Source organism: Alosa pseudoharengus, unplaced genomic scaffold, assembly GCF_046254945.1.
Source record: "Alosa pseudoharengus isolate Yale_2024_CS ecotype anadromous, Long Island Sound unplaced genomic scaffold, YU_APseudo_1.1 YU_APseudo_1.1_scf_2, whole genome shotgun sequence".
Classification (NCBI taxonomy): Eukaryota; Metazoa; Chordata; class Actinopteri; order Clupeiformes; family Clupeidae; genus Alosa; species Alosa pseudoharengus.
Window position 1 is genome coordinate 26,889,715 of NW_027468663.1, and position 18,259 is coordinate 26,907,973.

General features: G+C 46.0%; 1 protein-coding gene and 1 non-coding gene across 4 annotated transcripts in view; both read right to left on the reverse strand.

Moving 5' to 3' along the window:
- Positions 1-18,259, reverse strand: part of LOC143134181 (transcriptional repressor p66-alpha-like) — a 42,655-nt gene that overhangs the window by 8,759 nt on the left and 15,637 nt on the right. For all 3 annotated transcript variants that reach the window (XM_076294346.1, XM_076294344.1, XM_076294345.1), the window contains exons 2-7: positions 12,249-12,603; positions 5,511-5,658; positions 4,910-5,038; positions 4,527-4,604; positions 3,599-3,724; positions 908-1,156 (exon numbers count right to left, since the gene is read on the reverse strand). In XM_076294346.1, coding sequence (XP_076150461.1) covers positions 908-1,156; positions 3,599-3,724; positions 4,527-4,604; positions 4,910-5,038; positions 5,511-5,658; positions 12,249-12,598 — 1,080 coding nt within the window. In that variant the 5' untranslated portion in view covers positions 12,599-12,603. The remainder of the gene's footprint in view (positions 1-907; positions 1,157-3,598; positions 3,725-4,526; positions 4,605-4,909; positions 5,039-5,510; positions 5,659-12,248; positions 12,604-18,259) is intronic.
- On the reverse strand, positions 5,318-5,399 carry LOC143135783 (small nucleolar RNA SNORD60). Its single transcript, XR_012989214.1, has one exon. It is a non-coding gene; the product is annotated as a small nucleolar RNA SNORD60 (small nucleolar RNA).

Consider the following 18,259-nt stretch of genomic DNA (forward strand, 5'->3'; position numbering starts at 1 on the left):
GCTGAAGTGCCCTTGAGCAAGGCACCTAACCCCTCACTGCTCCCCGAGCGCCGCTGTTGCAGGCAGCTCACTGCGCCGGGATTAGTGTGTGCTTCACCTCACTGTGTGCTGAGTGTCTTTCACTAATTCACGGATTGGGATAAATGCAGAGACCAAATTTCCCCTCACGGGATAAAAAGGGTATATATCCTTTATACTTTACTTTATATACATTCGCCATAAGCTAATGCATCTCTATTCTGTAACCTGTAACATTAGCCTACATGATTGCTCTGAAACACTGAAGGAACTAACTGAGATGTACTCTGTTGGTCTGCTTAGTTTTACAGTGAATCTTAAGTAAAGGTTTGAAAGGAACTTCAGCTTCAGACTTTCCATTGGGAAACTTATCTTCTTAGCTAATGTAGCTGGCTTTAGACTACTAGAGTAGACCATATAATTACAATACACACACAAGTGGGGGGGCAGAATTGGAAATGTCATAGAGTGACAATGCATTGGTTGATTTAGTTGAAATCATCAAAAATCACAAAAAATGTTGAGATATTAATTTTTGTCCATAACACCCACCCCTAGTGTGTGTTTGTGAGTGGCCGTGTGTGTGTGTGTGTGTGTGTGTGCGTGCGCGTGTTGATGTGTGTGTGCGTGCCCGTGTTTGTGTGTGTGCGTGTCTGCATATGTGCAAGCGTGCGTGTGTGAGGGCCCGTGTGTGTGTGTGAGAGAGTGTGAATATGCTTGAGCGTGCGTGTGTGAGGGCCCGTGTGTATGTGTGTGTGTGAGAGTGTGAATATGCGTGAGTGTGCCTGTGTGTGTGAGGGCCCGTGTGTATGTGTGTGTGTGTGAGAGAGTGTGAATTATCATGAGTGTGCCTGTGTGTGTGAGTGCCCGTGTTTGTGTGTGTGCCGACCTGTGAGATGTTGACGAGCAGGCTGGTGGTGGGCACGTTGGCGACGCGGATGAGGCCGCCGGACTGCAGCAGCTTGTGGCTCTGGGCCCCCGAGGGCACGGAGGCGCGTGGCGCCAGCATGAGGGGCGGCGGCCCAGAGCCCGACACGGAGCCCGAGTGCTGCTGGTGCTGATGGTGCTGGTGCTGATGGTGGTGGTGCTGATGGTGCTGACGCAGAGACTGCAGCTGCTGGGGCGACACCGAGATGGGCTGGAGGGGGGGGGGGGGGGGGGTTAAGAATTAAAACAGAATCACAACAAGTGGCTGATAGGGCTTTCAGACATACTGTACGTGTAAGACCGGAGGTTCTGCGGATGTTAAACGGTGGGGCCGTATATCTGAACATAAACGGTCATATGGAAGTCCGAACTTAGCCGGTTGTTCTACTGCTCCCCCCCCTAGTATTTCCTCCAGACATTATGTAAATGTGCTGTGTCTGAACGAAGCGTAGAACATGCGGTTAAAATTCACACCTAGTGAGAGAGCGTGTCGGTGACGTTTCTTTCGTGCGTTAAATGTGACTTAAATGCCAGTGTCATGATGGAGTGGCATAGTGCTGTCCAGAAAATCTCCGACCTGGAAAGATGCAGACATCACGGAGCTACTGTCCATGAGGGCAGACAGCATTGTGATAGAACACATGAAGGGAACGGCAAGAGACACGTTGAATTAGCTTACAACTACATTGCAAGGCCAAAGGAATTCAAAAGACCAAATCATCATAAGCAGAAGGCGCTGAAAAGGCAGTAGCCTACAGCGACGTCGTTGATGACAATAACAGGAGTATTTAATAAATTGTTAGCCAACACGGTCGGTTTTTTGTTCATTGATAGCCTTCTCATGACCTCACTGCTGAGCCTGATATTTGTTGAGCATAAATATGCCTAGAGAAAATGAAAACGAAGAAAACCCAATTTTGTTCAAAGCTCCTTACGTAAATGCAATAGACACATGGGGAGAGGATGCTTTTGGAAAAATAAACCATGAAAAAACGAACCACTTCACTGTTATGTTAGTATTTTGTTTGTTGTTTAAAAACGTTGTATATGATGGCCTTGAAGTCTTGAGTTAGCCTACTGAATTGGCTGGTAGCCTACCATAAAGTTTGTGCATGCTCTCTCCAACGCAAACCTGATTTGGGGTTCCATAGCCAAGTAATTCTGCTACATAACGTTGAAAACAGATAAATGTGTTTATTTGTAGCACACATACAAATACTGTAGGTCAGTTTCAAGTATGCACACTTACTTGACTACTTCAAGTATTAGCCTACGCACAATAGATTTTTCTTCTATAGCCTACATGATGCATACACTTTGTAAACAAACAGCAGCTGTGACAGCGGCCGCATATATTCTGAATCATATCTCGCCTCTTGTGAACTCTACAAGCACCCACCCCTCACTCGACAACCACACGGAGATTTTGTAATGTGCGTGTACAGTGCTGGCCAAAAGTATTGGCACCCATGCTAAAGTTGACTGAAAAGAGGAATATAAAATCATCTTTTGGAAATTGATCTTAATGCCTTAAGTGAAAAATGAGGAAATATCTAACCTTTAAGGACACCAATTTTCTTAGTGAATAAATAATGTATCATAAATAAATAAATGTTCTTCCTTAAAATACAGGGGTCATAAGTATTGGCACCCCTATGTTAAATTCCCATAGAGACAGGCAGATTTTTATTTTTAAAGGCCAGTTATTTCATGGATCCAGAATACTGTGCATCCTGATAAAGTTACCTTGGCCTTTGGAATTAAAATAGCCCCACATCATCACATACCCTTCACCATACCTAGAGATTGGCATGGGTGTTATTTCAGTTAGCCTATTAGCTGGTTTGATTTGCATTGAGCTCAATGAGAATCAAACCAGGCCAAGGTAACTTTATCAGGATGCACAGTATTCTGGATCCATGAAATAACTGGCCTTTAAAAATACAAATCTGCCTGTCTCTATGGGAATTTAACATAGGGGTGCCAATAATTATGACCCCTGTATTTTAAGGAAGAACATTTATTTATTTATGATACATTATTCATTCACTAAGAAAATTGGTGTCCTTAAAGGTTAGATATTTCCTCATTTTTCACTTAAGGCATTAAGATCAATTTCCAAAAGATGATTTTATATTCCTCTTTTCAGTCAACTTTAGCATGGGTGCCAATACTTTTGGCCAGCACTGTATGTCGTTCACACATAGGTCCGTATAAGGTCCGCAGGTTAAGCCCTTTGAGTGTTTTTTTTTATCTTTCAGTGTGTGTTGTGTGTTTTACTCTGTACAGTGTGTGTTGTGTGTTTTACTCTGTACAGTGTGTGTTGTGTGGTTTACTCTGTACAGTGTGTGTTGTGTGGTTTACTCTGTACAGTGTGTGTTGTGTGGTTTACTTTGTACAGTGTGTGTTGTGTGGTTTACTCTGTACAATGTGTGTTGTGTGGTTTACTCTGTACAGTGTGTGTTGTGTGGTTTACTCTGTACAGTGTGTGTTGTGTGGTTTACTCTGTACAGTGTGTGTTGTGTGTTTTACTTTGCCCAACATACTCGATTGTGCCACAGTTGAAATGAACAGAACACAAAACTTCACTTTGCCATTATGGATCTGGATCATTTGTGTACAGTTTGTGTGTGTGTGAGTGTGTGTGTCTCACCGGTGCTCCTCTCACTAAAGGGGGCATGATGATCTGGGAGTTCTGGGAGCCATGTTTGGACACCTGCTGGCCTCCTCTGACCAGGGGCGGTGGAATCACTGTGCCAGAGCTGCGCCCTGACAACACCTGTAAACAACAACATTACTAAACAACAACAGTAACAGCAGTGAAAACATGTGGTGTGGAGGTGAATAGGGTCAGGTGATGAGGGGTGATGTAGGGTCAGGTGATGATGATGATGATGATGAGGTGGTGAGTAGGGGGTGAATAGGATTAGGTGATGATGATGAGGGGGTGAATAGGGTTAGGTGGTGATGAGGGGGTGAATAGGGTTAAGTGGTGGTGATGAGGGGGTGAATAGGGTTAGGTGGTGATGAGGGGGTGAATAAAGTTAGGTGGTGATGAGTGGATGAATAGGGTTAGGTGGTGAGTAGGGGGTGAATAGGGTTAGGTGATGATGATGAGGGGGTGAATAGGGTTAGGTGGTGATGAGGGGGTGAATAGGGTTAGGTGATGATGATGAGGGGGTGAATAGGGTTAGATGGTGATGAGGGAGTGAATAGGGTTAGGTGGTGATGAGGGAGTGAATAGGGTTAGACATATGATAGTGGTTTAGCTGTTCTAAAGGCTGGGTCACACAGTGTGTGTGTGGGAAGGACCAGTGTGTGTGGGCAGGACCAGTGTGTGTGTGTGTGGGCAGGACCAGTGTGTGTGTGTGTGGGCAGGACCAGTGTGTGTGTGTGTGTGTGGGCAGGACCAGTGTGTGTGTGTGTGTGGGCAGGACCAGTGTGTGTGTGTGTGTGGGCAGGACCAGTGTGTGTGTGTGTGTGGGCAGGACCAGTGTGTGTGTGTGTGGGCAGAACCAGTGTGTGTGTGTGTGGGCAGGACCAGTGTGTGTGTGTGTGGGCAGGACCAGTGTGTGCCTCACCTGCTGGGAGCTCTTGGCTGCAGTGAAGGAGCCCCTCACCAGCGGTGGAGGGTTAGCCACAGCACCAGAGCCCACCGCCTGAGAGAGAGAGAGAGAGTCAGTTTGTATATTTGCACTGTCCACCTCTTAAACGGTTACATTCACCCTTTACTTCTGTCTGTCTTCATGTGTAGGACTACACACTTTCAGTCTCTTGCCAGGTGTGTACTTCGGGCAAGCTGTTCTTCTTCTCATGTTGTGTGTGTGTGTGTGTGTGTGTGTACCTTGGGCAACCTGTTCTTCTCACGTTGTGTGTGTGTGTGTGTGTGTGTGCGTGCGAGTGTGCGTGTGCGTGTACCTTGGGCAAGCTTTTCTTCTTGCGGTGTGTGTGTGTGTGTGTGTACCTTGGGCTGGCTGTCCTTCTGCATCTGACTCTGCCGGAGTCTCTTGAGCAGCACTAGTTTGGCCTCCTCCAGTCGCAGCTCCTGCTTCAGCTGCTTAATAATGCGCTCCCTCTCCTCTGGGCTGCTCTTCTGCACACACACACACACACACAACGCACGCACACGCGCACACACACACGCACACGCGCACACACACACACGCGCACCCACACGCGCACCCACACACGCACGCACGCACGCACACACACACACACACACACAACGCACGCACACACACACACACACACACACACACACAGTCAGAGTAAGGCCTACACCCAATAATACATTTTGTCTATTTGAACAGGTATGAAAATGTGTATGTGCATGTGTGTGTGTGTGTGTGTGTGTGTGTGTGTGAGTGTGAGTGCGCCTCAGACGTACAGTCATAATCAAATGCTGCTCAGCAGCTCATACGAGGTGTCAGAAAGAAAGAGAGTCATCAATGGCACAAGGGAATGGGAGCGGTTTTAGAGCAGGCTGTGTGTGTGTGTGTGTGTGTGTGTGTGTGTGTGTCCTCAGCTGGTGTGTGTGTGTACAATCAACTGATGTGTGTGTGTACCATCAACAGGTCTGTGTCCAACTCTTTGAAGTGGCCATTCATTTGTGGGCTGGGGGAGTCGTTGTCTGACAGGACAATGACATCATCATCATCATCATCATCATCATCATCTTCAGGTGTGGGTGGGCTATTCTCTTTCTTGATCTCACTGGAGGAAGAAAAAACACACATCAACAAACACAAAAGCACAAACAAACAAACCCTCATAAACAGATGTTACACACTATATAATACACAGTGAACTGCTAGAGGAGCTTTAAAATCATGAGCAATGATTCAGGTCCCTTCACCTCAGTTGATCCCACCTCATGCAGTACACCACGTGTCCACCAGAGGTCACCCTAAGCAGCATGATCATTCACTGTGTGCTTGACTGCACAAAAGCAGTGTGTGACGCCGCGCACCGATACACCCCATCTGTCCCGCCATCACACAGTCCCAGCTCGGCCACCATGGAGTCACATGACTAGTCGGGCACCCGCCCCTACACACAACCACACTCCCATTGGCCCACGGGCCCGTCAGTCATACAAAACAACTGCCATGCTGAGGAAATCGTGTAGATGCACTTTTAGGGTTCTAGACTAATCGTGGACTAAGTAAAGATGGTGGTGAAAGCAGTGCTTAGATTGTGGAAAAAACATAAACTGGATAGATTAGCCTTCTTTACAGCTGTGGCTGTGTGTGTGTGTGTGTGTGTTTATTGGGCGACTTCTTTATAGTTATTGTGTGTGTGTGTGTGTGTGCACGTGCGTGCATAAATTAAGATTCTTATTTAAAGTTCGACTTTTTGGCACCAGTGTTAAGTCTGACTCGAGTTCCTCCTGGACTTGGGTCATATACACAGGATGAGACGTGATTCCAGGGCAGGGCACAAATGGACTGTACTTCAAGTGACATGATATGACTGTGTGCTTAGAACCGCAGAACGGTTAACTGAGGGCGTTTTCCGACCAACAGATAACGCATTCTTGAACCAGTTCGGTTCAGAATGTTTTGAACCTTGGTGCTATGTAGCGAACCAGCCTGCATAAACAGAAGTACCGGTAAATGAAATGCATACACAGAAGGATAATATGACAGCGATCTGGTAAAAAGGACACAGCCACTCAGGTTTGCAGGAAAAACATTAACAAAACCATTTTTTGGTTCCAGCTCCGAACCAAGGTGTCACGTTCTGAACCAGTTTTTGTTTGGTTGAAATGCTCCAAACGGTTCAAATATTACTTCTCGAACGGGAACAGAACCAGCAGGTCTCCGTCGGAGGAAAAGGGCTATGATAGGCCTTATCCACCACCGAACCTCAGAACACAGAACCTCCTTTCTGGTTCATGTTCTTGATGTTAAAGGTGCCATGTGTAAGAATTGAGGTAAAAATATCCAAAAAATGAGCTACACACATCAAAAGAATGAGAAGAAATAAGGGTGATTACGTCATTAAAAAAATGACAAGGTATAGTGCTGCAGACACATCAACCTGAATTAGCATGCTAAATTACTAGCCACAGCCCGACAGGTGTCATAATACCAGTTTCGGCCATGAGAGGCGGTATGCGGACAACATAACCGCCAGTCAAACTGCAATACATGTGTCTCGGTTGTTACTCTAGGGTAGACCAACTCACTTTCTGGAGGTGTACTGCCCCCATCTTTTATGGAATGTGGAGTATGAATTGATTTTTTGGCGGACGTTACACATGGCCGCCACGACGTAACGGGGATGTGAGCAACCTGTCTGAAATGTGTAACTCTTCTGGTAGCTGCACCGAGAGAAATCAGAATCAAGCGTAGATCTGTAAATAAATTGTTAACCGCGATTGAAATTGATAGGAGTTTTTTCCATTGCCTGTATAATTACTTTTTTTTTGTGAATATAGTTATACCTCGTTACCCCAACTTCATTATTTAACTACATATACTTCTCTTAAAATATCCTAGTTGTTCGTGGCTAAATGTTACTTCACATGAATTCACTTGCCACATTCCGAAGTACTGCCAGTGCCAATCCACCAAAATGTTGCTGAAATATTGTGTTCCGATGCAGTCATTAACTGTATTTGGGCTTCTCCCTTGATTGTTTGCCTCCTCGTCCACCCACAATTCCCCCTGATTCTTCTGACTGTATGGTAATTTCTCTACTGCGCAACAGAAAGCAGTGTGGTCATGACATCATCGTTAGTCTATTTTTTACAAAAACTGCTGCTACGGGGCCATAACGTGAGATACAAGCTAATGGAGCCTTTTATACATTGTTGTGTTTCTTTAGAAATAAACAATGGAAAAAAAAGTCATTAAACGCTTCAGATGTAAAGTTATTCGCTGGTAAAGTGACGCCAAAATGAATGGGGGTCAATGGAATGCTAGCAGTAGGTGATGGCTTGTTAGCCTATGGAATCTCCCATAGGGGGTAGGTTTTTCGGATGTTTCCTTACTCCCTTGGATAACACCAAGGTTCAAAGGATTCTGAATGGAACTGGCTGTTACCCGAGAGAAACACACAGAGGGACCAGAGGACTACAGAACTGAGTGATGACACAGATAAACCAACTAATTGTGTTTGTGTGCCATCAACCCACATCTCCATGTGTATGCGTGTGTGTGTGTGTGTGTGTGTGTGTGTGTGTGTGTGTAGGCTATAACACAGGTTCATTTCTTCTACTGCCAAAATAGAGCTGAATGAAGCCAGCCACAGACCTCAGAAAAGACCATTAACAACACTGCACTACCTCTTACTGGGGCATGCTTCACAACCATTTACTGTATGTGCACTAACACACACACCGTTCTCACACTCTCACCACTTCCGCCACGGCACAGCAGACACGGAGCATGGGAGCGCAAGCCCTGCTACCCTCAGCGCCAAGACAGGAAGTGACAGCGAAGCGAGGCGAGGTGAGGGGAGGAAGCTGGCTGAAGCTGTGCTTCAGGAAATACTCACACTTCAATGCATCTTACTGAACAAGTGTGCATATGTGCAGAGTAGGGTGGAGCTCATCCTCTTCTATGAAAGTTGGGATGTCAATAGGGACTGTGAGTGAAAGAGTGTGGGTGGGTGTAGCTCTCCTTGTTTTCTCTGGGCCGAATGTGTAAAGGCCTAGTGGAGCTTCAGTGAGTTCATTTGGACAGGTGATTACGTAGCGCACATTAGTGAATGCTCCATTGTATGTGCTTATATATTCTCATCTCATGTGTGTCTGACTGTGGGCATGCGTTTGTGTGTGTGTGTGTGTGTGTGTGTGTGTGTGTGCGCGAGTGTTGAGACAGAGACTTCCTGTGTATTAATCAGTCTACAGAAGCTGGTCACATGACCAAGTGTTTTTCCCCACACAGTCATCATGTGACACCCCCCACCCCCATCCCTCACGGTTCCTTCCAAAGTGGAAACCATGGTAACAGCCGGCTAGAACCGGTTTGTGACACATGGCCTTCATTTTGTGGAGTGAAGTAGGGTTCAGGTGATGCAGAAAATGGTGCCACCACAACTACTTTCCCTGTGTCATCATAGAGTGTGTGTGTGTGTGTGTGTAAAAAAGTGAAGGATCCCCCAAAAGGCTGACACAGCACCAGTTTGCACACATGACCACAGACCAGCAAACATTGCCACATTTCACAACAGAACAGCGCATACAAGTGACCACAGACCAGAGAACTGACCAGTTCACAAACGTGACCACTGAGCAGCTTTCTTATAACCAAAGACCAGCCAAAGACCAGCCAAAGACCAGTACTCGCTCTCCCATTGACGAGTACTAACCAGCATTGACCAGTACGTCAGTCTTCCCTTTCCCACTGACAAGTAACGTTTCTTATGACCATGGACCAGCCTATAGCAGGAAAGCAGAGACTCCTTTAATGAATAAAACAAACCACTGCCCCACTCTCAGGTGCTCTCCGACCGAGGGTCTCCCACATACAGACCTTACATGGGCGGCCTCCCCGGTATATCAACGGCTGCCCGGGTAAAATTCACAACGCATTTTCTATTTTTGAATTCATTTAAAAGAGTTCTTGTTTCTTCTTCAGTTCTCTTAACGTAAGGCTGCGCTGAATCACCAAACATAAATGGAGAGGAGAGGTACATGCCTATGACGTCTATTACGTCAGAAGACGCTGGAAGAATATTTTTTGTATGCAGACCAAAAGTATTGCATTCGCTGTCTCGGAAGGTGGGATAGTCACTGACTGGGGAGACCACACAATCTGGCAATCATTCAAACCCAGCCACAGGGCTTGAAATTAATTCCCCCCTTAGGTTCTTAAAATCTCTTCTTTATGTACCCAATTGGGGGGGGTGTCATCAGTGACGTCATCTTCATCAGTAATATTGAATATACTGTAGTGTGGTCATTCACACCAGTAGCCATCCTAGATTATGCTTGACTCTCTCCACACAAACACGGAAAATTATGGCTTATGTCATATGCCTCTATATCATATATTTTGAAATTCATATCAAGTGTATTTAGTTAATAATGCATAGTATTTTATAATCTGCATAAATACTAGTAGCTAAACAGTAATTTGAATACTCACACACATACACACACACACTCAAAGCTCTGCCCCCCCCAACTCGGTGACCTCAGCACTTCTCCCGTCTCAGACGCCTCTTTCCCTCTGCATTGCATCCTGGGAAGAGTCCATCATCCATAACACACATCCCACTGATTAAACAGAGATGCCCTTGCACTTGCGCGCACACACACACACACACACACACACACACCTCTCTCTCTGTGGACCAGTGGCCAGTTAGCGCATCTACACCAAGCAGAACACTCTCGGCAGATCTGGGACCATCTTGGTCTCTGAAGCGAGATCAGTGGCATGTTGAGCATAGAGTTGAGTGTGTTCAAATTTGACAAACAGAGGCGCACATTCCTGGCCGACTTTTTTCCCATGTGGTTGTGTAAAAATGGTCAAATGTGAACCAGTAGCCACCCTCTGAAACGCACTTAATCCATCACAGACACATACACACACACACACACACACAGACATTTAAGCTACCTTGAGCAGACCTCAAAACACAAACACCATGATGAGTTGGCAGAAGCCCCATCTCCACCACCAACAACTTACACAAACTCCTATAACACTCACCTCTCTCACACACACACTCCCATCTCCTTTCCACCATCCAAAAAAACCAACCTTTTTGACTCCGCAAAACTCCACTAATGCACACACACACAAACATCTTCTACTCTCTTGGCATACACACACATACACCCACCCACACACATATACCCACCCACACACACACACACACACACACCCAACCACACCCACCCCACACCCACCCACACATACACCCAGAGCGGAGCGCGAGCGGGCGAGGAGCAGAGCGGATGGAATTTTCTTGGAGCGGGGAGCGCTTTTTCATTTAGAGACCGGAGCGGCCGCTCTGTTCCGCTCCGGCACCGCTCACACCACGAGTCTGAGGCATGCCCAAATCCACCCAGATCTCATGTCTTTAAAATGAAACCAAGACCGTTATATTTCAAAACAAAGACACTTGCCATAGTAATGTAACGAATTAGGCTTAGCCGCAGCTAGGTGAGGAAGCCGCTATCAGTGGCTAGCAATCAGAAACAGGGGCAAGGACGCAGGCCACAAAAATAGCACACACTAGGCAGGTCAAACGCACACACACACACACACACACACACACACACACACACACACACACACACACACACACACACACACACACACACACACACACACACTACACATACAGGGGTGGACGCAGCCCCCCACACAAAAAGGATCACACACGAGGAAGACCTAAAAGGGTAACACGCTACACTAAAACAGTAAATAAAGGCATTAACACACACAAACAACCCCCAGTTCTCCCCCATATCCCAGAATGCATTGTCCCAGAGTCCGTAGCACATAGTCCAGTGTGCCGACGTTACAGTGAGTTCATTGGGGATGAAGTCGCTAAATATTTTAGAAAGGAAACTGAAAGTCATAGGGCTTACAAGCGTACTATTCCTACAACTAGATACAAACAATGTAGAGCAAGAACAACCATGTGGTGACACTGTTCCAGTGAGATTTATTTTGGAATTTAAGAAGACACATTTCGCGGAAACATGAGTGTGCTACGGAGAGCAAAGGAAAACGTGAGCAATTTGAATGGCCTGCTTTAAGTACGGCTGAAGTAAAACCTGGACGCTAAACCTGTATTATTTAGGCAATTAATCCCACTGATCCCTTTAGTTTTAGTCTTATGTGTACGTTGCCAAGCTTGTTCGTCGTTGCACTGTCGGTGTTGCATTAGGCTCTTTTACAATACATGTTCTATAAGTGACATTGCTGTTTCTCTTAGTTCTTTGGGATTTAAGATTTCTAAGGGTGACAATTCGGCTTGTATATTATTTCTCCCTCTTTTAAATTGGAGCGAGCATGGTGGAGCGATTTCACTGGAGCGGGAGGATTTTGAAGTGGAGCGGGGAGCGAAATTGAGCGGAGCGGCCTGACGTGAATTTGAGCGGAGGAGCGGCCGAGTGAACAGCCACCTGAGCGAGGAGCGGGATATTCGCACCGCTCAGCTCCGCTCACTAGCTCTGACACCCACCCACCCACCCACCACATACACCTACACCCCCAAACACACATACAACCCCCCCAAACACACACCCACCCAACCACACCCACACACACCCAACCCTGCCCCCACACACATCCACACGCCACACCACCCACCCACACACCCGTTCCCCTCACCTCTTGGTGCTGGTGCTCATGTCCACGGGCTGCTCTCCTGTCTGCACCTCCACTTTAATGGTGGCCTTCACCTCTGCTCCGCTCAGCAGGGTGGAGGAGGAGGAGGAAGAAGAGGAGGTGGTGGTCCTCCCAGTGGTAGTGGTGGGTTCCACCTTAGGTCGGGACACCTTCTCTGACCTCTCTGTCCTCTCATCACGGCCCGTCGACTCGCCCGCGTCCTCCAGGCGTGCCCGCTTGGCCTCGGCCTCAGGAAGATCGCTGACGGTGGGGGTGACAGTGGTGGGGGGGAGCGAGTCCCTCTCTAGCGCCCTCTTCTGGCTGCGCGTCTGTCGCACGGCGTCCTCCGACATGACGGCTGCCCCAGTTGAGAGAGAGAGAGAGAGAGAGAGAGAGAGAGAGAGAGAGAGAGAGAGAGAGAGAGAGAGAGAGAGAGAGAGAGAGAGAGAGAGAGAGAGAGAGAGAGAGAGGTGGACAGAAAGAAGACAATAAGGAAGGGTAAACAAACAGAGATAAACAAACACCAAAATACCAAACATCACAATACCCTGGACTTGCAAACACCAGTCTTCAATGCATGGCCTACTCTTTATCACACAGAAATAATGTCCAAAAACAACTGTCCAGTTTTATCTTGCCCGCCTTAGTCCATCAGTCACACTTCCACATGGCTACCTAACATACATGTGTGTTCATGGCCTTACAGCTCTGTGTGTCTATAACACATTTACTCCTACTGGTAGAGAGAGAGACGGGGTGACACACACCATCACATGGAGAGACACACTAACACAAAGACAAACAGACAGACACAACACAGACAAACAGAGAGAGAGACAGACACAACACAGTAAGACTCAGTATGGTTAGAGATGGCTCAGCATGAACCAAAACAAATGACGAGTAGATAGATTCAAAGTGTGGCCATACAAACACACACACACACACACACACACACACACACACACACACAGATGTGTGTGTGTTCATATACACACCCAGACCAGGCCACCCAGAAATAGCCGAGGCCTGCGGCCTCCCAGACTGGGCTTAGAACCGCATGGCCAGACAGGAAGAGTCATTCAAAAGACAACACACTACCTTAACCTCTTCAGTGCTGGACACCACACACACACACACTTGATACAGACACCCCTACCATGCAGGTGGGTTGAAGGAGAAAGTAATTACTGATACTTTCCTATGAGTGTGTACACACTATGTCTTTACGAGAAGCAGCATTAGAGTATGACAGTCAGTGTGGTGTGTGTGTGTGTGTGTGTGTGTGTGTGTGTGTGTGTGTACCTACCACACAGACTGTACTGTCGCAGTACCTGGTGTTACAAAGCCTCCCAAACTTACTCTCACTTGTACACACGCACACACACACACACACCAACTCTCTCTTTCTCTCTCTCCTCACACACACACACACACACACCGCCATCTCATCTGATAAAGATAGCTGACTCAAGGACTTTCTCTCTCTCTCCCTCTCTCTCTCCTTTCCCCCTCCCTTCTCCCATAAGAGTGACATCACAGAGCCACACACACACACATGACCCTACCCAGGATGCACTGGGAAACACAAAGCACTTTCCCCAGAACCGGTTTGAGCCAGTCTGCCAAAGAGACAGTATGTGTGTGTGTGTGTGTGTGTGTGTGTGTGTGTGTGTGTGTGTGTGTGTGTGTGTGTGTGTGTGGAAAACAGAGAGAGTGTGTGCGTGAGAGAAAAGAGAGGAAAGAGAGGAAAGAGAGAGAGAGAGAGAGAGAGAGACAGAGAGAGGGGGCGCACGAGCGAGCGAGCGATAGAGTGTGTGTGCGCGAGCGAGCGAGCGAGCGAGAGTGTGTGTGCGCGAGCAAGAGAGTGAGTGAGTGAGAGAGAGAGGGAGAGTGTGTGTGTGTGTGAGTATGAGAAAGGGAGTGAGAGAGGGAGGGAGAGGGAGAGTGAGAGCGTGCGTGCGTGTGAGAGAGAGGGCAACAGAGAGACTAAGAACATGCTTTAACCCTTCATGTGCTACAACTGTGGATCACGTAGATGCAAGAGAGAGGAGCAGGGGGGTAAAATTCCAAAACAGAAGTATGCTTGAAACCTAGTGAACACTGGAGGGAGAGGGAACCGAGGCCTAAACACACACAGAGTCACATTCACAAATACATGAGTGTTTGTCCATAGGGCATGTCATCTCACCTATTGAAAGGGGCATATCAGCAACAACCCAGTCCAGTCAGACTTCTGTCTTGTGAGTGTGTGCGCATACACACACACACACACACACAGGCCTCATATTCTCCTGCTGCATAGACCTGTCTTTGTTTCACCTATTTCTATATTTACGGGTTGCGTAAACACTGTAGCTCCACGGTGGTGAAAGAGAGGGTGAGAATGACAGAATGGATATATGAGAGAGAGAGAGAGACAGACAGACAGACAAAGAGAGAGAGACAGAGACAGAGATAGAGACAGACAGACAGAGCAGAGATGAAAATGTGGACCTACCAATTCGCCATGGCGATGATGGGTCAGATTTTTGGAGCATTGCTTCTGGATGGCAGATTATAGTAGGCTTACACTCAGGTCACACAGAGTACAGCTGCACGCACGCACGCACGCACACACACACACACAAATTTTGCATGAACACACAGCTGTACATCCATCTTCACACACACACACCATGCAACACACTACCACCACCGAGAGGTCATCAACTCCTGCCTTCATCCAGGCTTGTCAGACCCGGGGGCAGGACGAGACCTCAGACCTGATGACCCAGGCATGGACTCGGACTCTTACACTGACTGCATTCGGACTAGGGATGTAACGGTATGAAATTTTAACCTCACGGTTATAGTGACCAAAATCACAGTTTTCGGTATTATCACGGTATTTTTTAAAGTGTTTTCAATATGTTCAGAAAGCACTGATAGGCCTACACAAGCTAAAATAGTTTCAAAAAGTTTGACAGTGTTTACTATGTTACAAAAAATATGGGCAAAACCTTATCAAAAGTTAACCGGGAATGCTGGAACTCATTTTCACCTGGGGGTGCTCATAGTTGTTACTGAGTAGATGTGATCCCTTTATTCTGGTGCATTTTGAGGTGGCCTATTGTTACTGGTAGAGATGCACCGATTGCAATTATCTGGGCCGATACTGATTTCCGATTTTTCATAGAGTTTGACCTGCCGATACCGATTTTAGCCGATTCCGATTTCATTTCTTTTAACCATTTTACACACAAATAGTTATTTTCTATCTTTTCTTTGATAGAACATGTTAATATAAAAATGTAATCAACTTATCAATAATGAAATGGTTGTTAAAAAAATGGAACCGGTGAGCAGACAGATTCTTCTTCAAGTCTAACTTCAGCTGCAGTATCAAATTATGGATTAAGTTAAGTTGACCCATTTTTTTTCTTCTCACATCCAATATCTAACTAAAGATATAAGAACAATTTTCATGATACATTTGAACATGCTACCATGGAACATATTTTCATATGCATTGATGAATTTATGGGAGGGCGAGGGAAAAGTGGGAGTAGGCCATTACGCAAACACAGGGGAGGAGAAGTGCTAATAGCGATTAGGTGCTCCACCATATATGAAAACAGCGCACGTCTGTTTTGCGGTGAAAAAGTTAAATCTAAATTCCGGTTAAATGCATCAATTAGGCTATAGAAACTTTCAGAGACAGCTGATTCAGTATTCAGAGCATCGGTTTTCTTCATTGTAGGCTACGATGTAGGGTTGAACATGAAATTGAACTGTTATTGAACTGTTATATTCAATTTACTATCAATATCTCATTGCTCCTACGAATAATACATTTAAATGTTAAAACAGCATGCCGTGCATGCACACACAATGGTAAGCTCTGCTTTCAAGTTTACCCAGTGTAGGCGGTTTGCCATAAGGTATTGTAACGTCGGCGCAAAAAGACAGTGTTCGCGTTCTCCCGCGCAGGGGATCCTGGGATACGAGAGCGAACATTTGGGGGGTTTATGTCGTTATTCTCCTTAGTTTTGTGTGTAATGTTAGCGTCTTTATTGTAACATGTTTCCCTTTTAGTTCTCCCTCGTGTGTGATCCTTTTTGTGTGGGAGGCTGCGTCCTCCCCTGTATGTGTGGTGTGTGTGCGTGCTTGACTTGCCCTGTTTGAGTTGTGTTCTGTGTCTTGGTCTTGGTCTAGCTGTGTCCCAGCTCTCGTTCCCAGTGAATAAACCTTTTGATTGGACAACTGTGTGGTTCGCTATCAAATCGTTACAGTATGTTAAAACCGCTTGCCATAGAACTGCCAGGTCATGGACAACGCAATTTGCAAGCAAGCTAATCTAACAGGGAACAGGGACTAACAGTTAATTCAGTGTGTTCCCAAATACTTCAAGAAATGTCATGTCTTAATCCATAACACGCAATAGTTTTGAACATGTTAGGCTGTTGAAGTGTTTAGATTCCCAGCGCTAGCCTAGTAGGCTAGGCATTTTAACAGCAACTATGGCTATGCGCTAACACCAGTCAGCTGAGTTTAATTAGCGATAACGTACGGAGATGCTTTCGTAGCCTCTTTGACAGCTCAGTGACATCAGGTATGTAACCTACATATTTATGTTTTTGCCAGCGAACTTTTAACATGATCTTCATATTCATTTTGATGCTATATGGGCCTCATGCACATGAAAGATTAATATCATGCCATTATGTTGTTTAGAACACACCTTGAAATAAAGTTTTCACCTTACAACTTTGCTGACAACATTTAAAATAAATGCCAGTTAGCGCATTAGCAAGAATATTGTGAAACTTATAGGCTACTGTTGATGTTGTTGCATAGCCTTTTGCTTGTGTGTAGTTAGGCCCACTGCTAGATTTTGACAGGAGCTCGCGATATCGCTTTAAAAAGCAAGCTACCTGGGCTCACGCAAGCTGTCAAACACTGTCCACTGGCCTATGTGGTGCACCCCTCTGGTTTATACATCCAGTGTTTTTATGTTAGCTATCGATAACTGTGTCTGGATGTGTTGCTATCAGAGCAAGACATTAGAGATGGCGCATGACATGCAGTGATGCCTCGTATAATTTAAAAAAAAAAAAAAAAAGCTATTTAAGCACCGAAATGAGGCACAGAAATCCGCGATTCTTATTCCATGCAGTTATTACCGTTTGCGTCAGCACCGGTGCCATATTAGAACCGTGTTTCGGTGCCCAACCCTACTACTATGTCAAAAGCAACTTTAATTTGTTTGCCTTTCTAATAGGCTATCGTTTGTTCATTTTCACGACATCCACTTCTCAATCTGCTAGGGTATTTTAAGGCATAGCCCTAGTCTACGTGCAGTAAATAGTTAGAGTTTTTTTTTTTAAGTGGAGTAGAACTACTAGGGCTACTGTATGTCGCTGCTTGTTGACATCTTATTATCCTGTAGCCTATGATCGCTAAACTTTGCTTATTTTTTAATGTCGCAATCGGTTATCTCCGTTCAGCAGCACTTGTGGTTCAGCTGTGGGCACGCAATTAGCGGCAGTGATGAGCGATGTTTACGTAGCCTAATGAAGTGACAGCTTAGTAAATTCCACGCAGTAGGCCTATGGCAAAGCACAGCGTTGCTGCATAGGAAAACTCAGTAGCCTATTAGCGCTTTCTTTGTAGCACTACATCCACCCCTGAGTGTTGGCCTGGTTGCTAGCTTCTTCAAACTTTGCAAACTCAGCTGGGTGTTGTTACAATTGCGGCGCACAAGTGCATTTGACCGGCATAAAATTGGCATGTCTCAGACTGACCGGCCGGTCGCCGGTCATGGCCGATCACGTGAAAATCGGCCAATTCCGGTCACCAGCCGATCTATCGGTGCATCTCTAGTTACTGGAGAAGAACATATTTTCATTCACATTCATAGTATACATCCTGACTGCCGAAACAAACTTTGTGGCTACATGATGCAGTGTATGTTTTGCGGTGAAAATGTTCCGCCTTTTAAAAACAGGTATAGCCTAACGAAATCTCAGTTA